This window comes from Phacochoerus africanus, chromosome 15, assembly GCF_016906955.1.
Source record: "Phacochoerus africanus isolate WHEZ1 chromosome 15, ROS_Pafr_v1, whole genome shotgun sequence".
In the NCBI taxonomy this organism is placed as follows: Eukaryota; Metazoa; Chordata; class Mammalia; order Artiodactyla; family Suidae; genus Phacochoerus; species Phacochoerus africanus.
This window is the reverse complement of record NC_062558.1, coordinates 56,462,921-56,472,435: the sequence shown is the minus strand read 5'-3', so window position 1 is coordinate 56,472,435 and position 9,515 is coordinate 56,462,921. Positions and strand designations below refer to the sequence as shown.

At 48.6% G+C, this 9,515-nt stretch overlaps 1 protein-coding gene across 1 annotated transcript in view; it reads right to left on the bottom strand.

The window, feature by feature from the left end:
- Window positions 1–5,161: 5,161 nt before the first annotated feature.
- Window positions 5,162–9,515, bottom strand: part of GNG4 (G protein subunit gamma 4) — a 70,859-nt gene continuing 66,505 nt past the window's right edge. The window contains exon 4 of the mRNA XM_047761589.1: window positions 5,162–5,374. Coding sequence (XP_047617545.1) covers window positions 5,246–5,374 — 129 coding nt within the window. The 3' untranslated portion in view covers window positions 5,162–5,245. The remainder of the gene's footprint in view (window positions 5,375–9,515) is intronic.

Genomic DNA, 9,515 nt, shown 5'->3' with positions numbered 1-9,515 from the left:
ATGCAGCTTAGATCCTGCGTTGTTGTGGCTGTGGTGTAGGCCGGCAGTTGTAACTCCTAGACTGTTGACCCCTAGACTGGGAACCTCCATATGCTGCAGCTTGGGCCCTAAAAAGCAAAAAAAAAAAAAAAAAAAGTAAAAAAAGAAACGGGATGGGATGTCAGGTTCTGACCAGTGTGAGTTTACATAGGCTCATCCACATTTATCTTTAGGAATGCTGAAGCTGGGCAGACACCCATCTTGTCCCCCTACCGTTGCTGCTCTGGCTGTGTACCCTGGGCACAGTGATGTGCCACCCAGGAGACGGAGCTGAAACTTGGGGCGGGTGGACAGCATCATCGTTCTGTCCCCCATAAAAACTGCCCATGACCTGGTGTCTTGTCACCTCCCTGAAGGGCTGCAGGAGATGGAAGTGTAGGTCAATTCGGTCTAATCCATGAGCACAGCTCATCCTCTCAGGTCAAAACATTAGTTGCTATCTTTTTTTTTTTCTTTTCTCTTTTGGCCGCCCCATGGCATATGGAGTTCCCAGGCCAGGGATGAGAGCGGAGCTATAGTTGTGACCTAAGCCTCAGTTTGGCAACCCACTGTGATCCCCACTCAGATCCTCAACCTACTGTGCCCGCCCGGGGATCAAACCTGTGTCCCAGTGCTCCCAAGGTGCCACAGATCCTGTTGTGCCACAGCGGGAACCCCTGTTACTGTTATCTTCATCTCAGCTTTGAACAGTCATCAGAACAAAATTCCTGCTGACCTTTGGTCTGCTTGCCTCCCACAGCTCCCTCAGAGGGAGGCTGCTGACAATTCCTGGGCTTCTTGTTGAGTCTTGTGGGGCCTGGAGCTCAGAATCAAAGGTAAGACCCATTGACTCATGGAGCAGGGGACCCAGTGTGGAGCTGGACACATTTGGGGTGCAATGTGTCAGAGCTGCAAGAAGGAAGATGGCGAGGCCACGTGGGAGCTGAAAGCAAAGAAGACAGCCCGGAGGCCGGTGGTGGGGGGTGGGGTGGGAGGGTGCTCCAAAGCAATGGGGGGGTTTGGGAGGGGGCCAAGCACACTCAAGGCTGCGGGCAGAGTCTGGGAGCATCTCCAGCTTTGGTGGCCTGAGAGATTCAACATCGCAGAGCCAGCCAGTCCCTGAGCTGCAGCTCCTCCCCAGAGGCAACGTTTGATCACAGGGTTTGTGGCCCGCCATCCCCTCCATTCAATCCAGTTGTCAGAAGGCAGGAGAGACTGGGAGGATGTCACCTGCTGCCGTGACAGGGAGGACAATCCAAGTGGGAAATCTCAGGAGGATTCCTCACTGTTCTCCCGAGAGACACAGAGTCCACACAAGCATTCACGTGGCCCATTCCCAGGCATTCCCTGCCCCGTGCTGAGAGCTGGTGCACTGGCCAGAGAGCTGTGGATCAGATTTTGTACTTCAGCATGTTGTCAAATACATTTAAATGCCCCACTAATGATGTTACACCTAAAGAGGAGTAAAAAGTTGAGCCAAGTGCCAAAAAGCTGTAGGATTCTTTTTTTTTTTTTTTTTGTTCTTTGTCTTTATAGGGCCGCACCCTCGGCATATGGAGTTTCCCAAGCTAGGGGTCGAATTGGAGCTGTTGCTACCGGCCTATAGCAGAGCCACAGCAACACCAGATCCAAGCCGCATCTGTGACCTACACCACAGCTCACGGCAACACTGGATCCTTAACCCACTGAGCGAGGCCAGGGATTGAACCTGCAACCTCATGGCTCCTAGTGGGATTCGTTTTCACTGCACCACGACGGGAACTCCAAAAATTGTACGATTCTTGATTACTAGCCACATAACCAACTTTTTATTGAAGTACAACATACACACAGAAAAGGGTGCAAACCCAAATGGTACGGCTTGGAGAACGTTTATACCCTGCACACTCTCGGGTAACCAGCCACCAGATCAGGAATCAGAACGAATATTTACACACTGGATACACTCGGGTAACCAGCCACCAGGACCAGAACATCCAAGAAACGGCCTTGTGCCCTTCTGCTTCCCATCCACCCAGGAGTAACTCACGTCCCTGTTGCAACAGCACAGGTGAGTTCTGTGGGTTTCATACTTGATATAAATGGAGCTGTATAGTGTGAACTTGCCTTCTCTCATGAGGCTCACACAGGGCTGCGCCTGGCCACAGGAACATCCCTTCTTGCTGCAGAGAACCTCACTGTGCCAATGTGCTGTGATTTGTCTATCCATTCAACATGGGCATCAGGGTGCTTTCCAGCTCGGGGCTACTGTGAACAGCGCTTCTATGAACAATCTTGCACCTTTCTTTTGGTGAATGTACGCACACATTTCTTTGGGGTAGACACTGAGGAATGAAGATTTTAGGTCATATGATATGTACATTCAACCCAGGCTATTTCATGAAAGAATGAGAAATTTACTGGAGGGAGGTTGGAGGCTCACAGAATTGACAGAAAGCTAGAAAGGAGAGCTGAAAAGATGGGTGGGGACCGAGACAGCTCAGTGGGGCAGGCCAAGGCTCGGAGCAGAAACACTCTGCCCAGGAATCTGCCGTCCTTGGACCTTACTAGCAGTGGACACACCATCCCTGCAGCCTGCCAGTCCCAGACACATCCCCTGCTGGACCACTGCAGCTTCTCTGAAAGGAAGCTCAGCATCCCTTCATTTCTGCATCGCTTGCTCTGAGCTCACAGTCCCAAGCAGGGGAGTCCCAGGAGTTCACCCTGGGTCACTGGCCACTCCCTGGCCTGGCTGGTGCTGGAAAAGGGGGTGCATCTGAGAGACAAGGAAGATTTCCCCACTTCAGCATCCACAGTGGGAGTGGATACTGCACCCCACTACGCTTGTACATAAGGGGTGATTTCTCCCTTTAGAAAAGCGGTCAGGGGCTGCACAGCCAAGCTGGAAACACCAATTGATAACTCCCCACTCCAGGGCCACCCCACTTCATCAGCTCCCAGTGACTGTTGCAGGGAGGCTCATCGACACATTAGCATACCTCGTTACCCGTGTACATGACCTTGCCTTTAAGAGCGGCACTGAGTTCTGGGACCCGTGGAAGGTGCAAGTCACATAAAACACCAGAGGTTTGGGAGGAAAAGGAGAAATCAAAGGACAAAAAGCATCTGAGGGAGGGATGCAAGGATGAGCTGAAGAAAGGAAAAAGAGGGCAAAAGGGGAGGCGGAATATGGAGGGACGCTGAAAGTGAAAACAAAGTGGGGGAAGTTTGGCTAAGCAGAGGGGCATATTTTGTTCTTGACCTGATTTAGCTGGTTTCCACGCTGTCCCACTTCTTCAACTTCTCAGATGTGCTTTTAGGGATTGTGCTTTGCCTTATCAGGTTAATGATGCTGACACGGATCACAAAATAAAAGATCTTGGTCATAAACCCAAACAGAGGAGGATCTGAAGTCATATTGTCACAGACAGCATAGACTTCTGCTACAGTTTGAGCACACAGCTTCCTGACAACCCTGGGCTTATCAGGGAGCTTTCATGAAATTAAGAATGGGTTTCAACAAAAGCAGCCAAGAATACAAATGTCCTAAAACCATTTACAAGGGTAGCCAGTCAATAATTTAATCTGAAAATTATACTTGCCTCTTTGCAGGCAATTTTTACAGGATTCCTCCAACGGAACCGTGGCTCTCTTCCCTATGCTATGTCCTAGCATTTGGTATATGGATTTGTTTTAAATGGTAATCAGAGCTTTCATCAATGTATCATCTCCCTCTGTCCTAGACAGACAGGCAGGAGGAGTCGTTACCATGATACGCAATTTGCAGGTTGGAATGTTCCAGGGATACAACGACTTGCCCTGCTGCACATGGTGAAGTTGCTGCTGGAGCCAGGAGGGAGGCAGTGTCCAACAAATAGAACAGAACAAACTTGGACAGAGCACTCTCTGCCCCTATGGTTTATTCCCTTCATCAGGGGTGGGAGGGGTTTGTTTTCTGTGGACTTGCAAGTTTGTCTCAGAAAAATCAAACTCTATCCAGCCTCCCACAGGGGCAGTCACACATCACCTTCCACAAGCTGCCGGAATACCGGTCGACATGCCTACTCCTGGCAAAGACTGGAAGAGAAGTGTGCCATGGAGCAGACCCCAGCGATGGGGTGTCATGGCATATGGCTCAGGTTGTTTGTGGGTTTACCTGTCTACCTGCAAACAGGTACGCCTGGAAGGCAGTGAAGCTCAAGGCTGGGAACTGATGTCTGCAGTCAGGTCCCAGTCTTCCTGTTTACTATCTACAACCTCGGGGAAACTACACTGTCATTCTGTGCCTCAGTTTCCCTCTCTTAAGACCAGACATAGTCTCACAGTATTTATTTACTCTTGGGGATTTAAAGAAGTGGATGGGTGTGAATGCTCCAATCTGTGGATGGTACAGGCTGAGCTGCTGCCCTTGACTCAGCCTCTGGGGGAGGGGGACATACTACCGAGCCCCAAACAGGCCCCCATCAATGCAGCTCATGTCAGTCCCACAGAGGAGGAGCCAACACAGGAGGGAGCAGGGCAGGGTGGCATACAGAGAGGAGAGGTGGTGCCCCCGGCCAGCCTGGATGGAACATGTAAACAGTGTCATGGTTGTGACGTTTACAGCTAAGCTCCCTCCAATATCCCCTCTACACCTCCACTCGTGGAAGGACCGCCTCCAAAAGGATCAGTGATAATCGTGGGAAACAGGGTCCCCTCTGTCAGGGTCTGGGCTGCAGGGTCCCAGGAAGACCCATGTTTGGAAAATTGTCTGATGATGGGGGTTATTTCTTAACGGGAAAAGCAGGAAATAGAGAACTTATAAAACTGCTTTCTCCAGCAAGAGCGATGAAAACTACCAATAGATGCTCTAATTTGACAAAGCGATTGCGAATGGGGGCTTGTTGAATATATTTTCCCTTCTCAATAAATAATCCACTGAAATGTATAAACTCGATGTATGTACACTGGAGAACTGATGTTTAAAAAATTTAAGCCCTTAAGCCCATACTTATTTTTACTTGGCACACTTGTTATCCGGCTACAAACATGTCTGTTTGCTTTTCTAATAATGAAAATAACATGAAAATGAAAAGAAAAAGTGAGATGGAGCGCAATGAGGAAAACCAATGAAAAGACGGGACAGGACGGTCAGTCCTGGTTGGGCGGGGCTGGGTGTGGGCGGGGCTCCCTAAAGTTAAGAGCATGCGCAGTCTCTACCAGGGGTTTTATGGACAGAAAAGGAGACATTTCCACAACAAATGGAGAGTCAGAGGATGGTACAGAAGAACTTCTTCTCTCGGAAAGGGTTTTCTGACGCAGGCACCGGGATGATGAGAGGGTCCTCCCGCACGTGGGCTTCACAGTAGGCCAGGAGGTCTGCTGCCGCCTGGGACACCTGGGGTGGGGGGAACACAGCACAGGCGGGGGTTAGAGGTGGATTCACAGCTGGTCTGAGGCAGGGGTGTCCACGTGGAGAGGGGACAAGCCCGAGGACAGGCTGTGTGGCTGCACAGCCGACGTGGCCATTCCCAGGCCTGGAGAGAGGGCTTGTGCAAACGGAGGAGACAGGTTTTGACACGTCTCCAAGGAAATGTAACAAGAAAAACTTGACTCCACATTTGATCTGTTCCTTTGGGGCTAACCCTTGTGCTCTCTTGCCTGTGCTTCGTCATGCTGGCTCTGCACCTTTTGTAAAAGAATGTTGCCTATGGCCTGAAATATACAGGAGAGCCTATTCTCAAGGCTCTGGCCTATAAAGATTTAACACGTTTCCATTCATGTAGAGATAAAAAGTTGCAGAACAGAGAATAACATTTGTCTTGGAGGTTTATAGGAACATTGTGACCAGACCTAGGGGGACAACTGCCAGAACTAAGGATTCTAACACCAAGAAGTTTGCAAAAACCAGCACCCTCCCCTCCACCCTTAGTATAAAGGAAGCCTGAATTCTACCTCGGGAAAGATTGTTCTTTGGGACACTAGTCTGCCATCGTCTCAATTTGCTGGCTTTCCGAATAAAGTCGCCAATCCTTGCCCCAACAACTTGTCTCTCGATTTATTGTCCTGTTGTGCAGCAAGCAGTATGAGCTTGGACTTGGTAACAGAAAGGGATGTGGCCCCTGTGCTAGGGTAGATCAGGAGTGAGAGAGGAGTGAGGAGCCAGTGGGAAGGTCCAGACGTCTTCATCCTACTCTCAAGTGAGTGATGAGTGGAGGCTCCAGGCCAGGAGCCTCACAGCAACTCTGCTAAACCATTTCTAGATTGATAAAGCTGAGTGCTGGCCCTGGACATGGCAGCATGATTGAATTTATTATTACTGTTACTGATATATTGCCATCCATACAGACATTTATCATCCTCAACAGAACACAGATCAGAAGCACGTTATATAGAACACACATATAAGCCACATGCGATAAGCACACAGTGAATGTGGAGTGGCCACTCCTCTGAGGAGAGAGATGTGCTCTTGGGGCCAGAACCCTCTTTCCATTTTCCTTCAGGCTTATCTGAAGCCTGCAGACACATGGCAATTGTGGATCAAATTATCCTCTGGCTCAACTCCAGGAGTTCCAGGGGAGGAGCAGGCGGGAGAGGTCATTCACTAAGACGAAGAGGAAGTGGCCAGCTCATCTCACCGTGGTCTGTGGCAGGTATCTAGCAAATGCGTGGCCTCTGTGTTCACTCATCCTGCCGATCAGCTTGTTCTGCATATAAGTGCTGTTTGAGGCTGTGGGTAGGGGTAAGTGCATAGCAGTCAAAGGAAATTCTCTTTGTACATTCAAGGTCTAAACCTCCAAAATGATAAAAAACATTTTTTTTCAGGTGAATGAAAAAATATTTGAAAGCCCCCAGCACATACAAGCCATATACATGCTCTCCAGGTTTTTTGTTTGTTTGTTTTTGTCTTTTTAGGGACATACCTGAGGCATATGAAAGTTCCCAGGCTAGGGGTCAAATCAGAGCTGCAGCTCCCAGCCTATGCCAGAGCCACTGCAACACAGGATTTGAACCTATATTGCAGTTCGCAGCAAGGCCGGATCCTTTAATCCACTGAGCGAGGCCAGGGATTGAATCTTCATCCTCGTGGACACTAGTCGGATTCTTAACCCACTGAGCCACAATGGGAACTCCCCTATCCAGGTTTTAAAATCTGGCCCAGATTGGATTTCCGGTCGTGGCACAGTGGTTAACGAATCTGACTAGGAACCATGAGGTTGCAGGTTCCATCCCTGGCCTTGCTCAGTGGGTTAAGGATCCCGCGTTGCCGTGAGCAGGTCGAATATCTGGCTCGGATGCCACGTTGTTGTGGCTGTGGCTGGCAGCTGTAGCTCTGATTAGACCCCTAGCCTGGGAACCTCCATATGCCGAGGGAGGAGGCCTAGAAAAGACAAGAAGACCAAAAAAAAAAAAAAAAAAAAAAAGAAAGAAATTCTTCTTCTGGTTTCCTGCCCAGACCTACCTATTTTAGCAGTGGCTGAAATTCTATAGATAATTCCAGGAGAGAGATGTAATGAAATTTTCCTTTCAATGAAACAACTAAAATTTGAGCTGATGAGTCAGCCTAAATCCTGACAAAGTCTACATTGGTCAGGATTGTGGAATGGAGAAAGGGTACCAGTGAGCATCAGGCTTCCAGGTCCCTCTCTGCCCCCAAGATGGCTGTGTGACTTTGGGTAAGTAATTCAAACTCTCTGAGCTTTAGTTCCTCATTTGTAAAATCATGAGCGTCAGATATCCCCAAGGTTCCTCCTACTCCAAACAGTCTATGATTCTAGCTCTAATGGCACCATTGCAGCATTTTATTTTACTTTATTTTTGTCTTTTTAGGGTTGCACCCATAGCATACAGAAGTTCCCAGGCTAGCGGTCGAATAGGAGCAACAGCTGCTGGCCTACACCACAGCCACAGCAATGCCAGATCTGAGCTGCGTCTGTGACCTACACCACAGCTCAGGGCAACACTGTATCCTAAACCCATTGAGTAAGGCCAGGGATTGAACCTGTGTCCTCATGGATGCTAGTCAGATCTGTTAACCGCTGAGCCACAATGGTAACTCCCCTTAATACTTTTCTTAAAGTCACTTAATAGATGAAGAAACTGAGGCATGAAAGTTAAGAAACTTGCCCCAGGTCTTTTTTTTTTCTTTTTTCTTTTTTTGGCTATTTAGGGCCACACCCTCAGCATATGGAAGTTCCCAGGCTAGGGGTCGAATCAGAGCTATAGCTACCACCCTATGCCAGAACCACAGCAACACCAGATCTGAGCCACATCTGTGACCTACACCACAGCTTACAGAAATGACAGATCCTTAACCCACTGAGCAAGGCCAGGGACCGAACCCGAAACCTCATGGTTCCTAGTCGGATTCGTTTCCACTGTGCCACAGCGAGAACTCCTGCCCCAGGTCTTATATCTAGTAAGAGTGAAGGCTAGAAACTGAAGCTCAGCGGTCTGGACTCAGAAGCTACCTGATCAACTTTTACTAATGAAAACAACAACTAAAGTGGTCCGGAAAGTTCTTGTCTGCTGGGCCAGCATACTTTTTTTAGAGACCAGCCATCTGGGAATTCCCAGGACCAGAAGGAGAAGAGTCTTGCACCTAAAGTTTCTCAGGTCACTTCATCTCATCCCAGGATAGTCTTGCCAAGAAAACCCTCAGAGGTCAGTGTCCTCAGCTGGGACTGGCTTCCGTTCCCCATGCCCTGGGAAGTGCTGGGACAGATGCTGTCAGTGTCGCCCCTGAGACTGTCCTCCCCCTTGGCTGTGACCTGTTAAAGAATTAAACAAGGAGATGATTACACCGAGTTGGCTCTAATTCCTTGGTAGCCTCTGTAAGCGAACCAAAACCAAAGCCAGAGCCAACGTGCTCCAATCTGAGAAAGTAAAACTTGAGACCAACCAATCACAAACAATTCCACTAGGCCCAATTTAGGGATTTTTCTAGCACCTCCAAAGGTGATACTGCCAAAATTCTTCTTTCAAGAAAACAAGCTGCCTCCTTTTGTTGTTGCTGTTGTTTTAGGATCACAGATGTGTTGGCTTTGTTATAATGACACTCCTGGATCGTGGCCTTCCGTCTGTGCACCTGTACCACAGGAAGGAAACCGTAATTCACTCAGGATTAGCGCCAAGTAATTAGCACCCAGTTTAAGACCAAATGTGTGGGTCCGGGTTGGCTCCATGCCATATTAATTTCCTAGATGCACGCAGATTATTGAGAACACGGTAAAGCCTGATATAGGAGTGTGTAAGTCATCTTACAACAGTAGGGAGTTTTCCACCTCTTCCCACCTTAGCCATCAGCCTTACTGCATGACATGTCCAAGGCCCCTTTATTTCTGTATAACCAAACTGTCTGGGATAACCCCTGAAAAGGTATCTGAAAACATGAATACATGTAATGAACATCTTAATGAACTTTTCACATGAAATGTGAGATCCTAACACACGGCTTAGTATCGAAGCATCAATTAACCTAAACCTCCTCCTTAGATTGAATAGGAGCGTTTCCTTAATCAGCCCTAGACTGACTT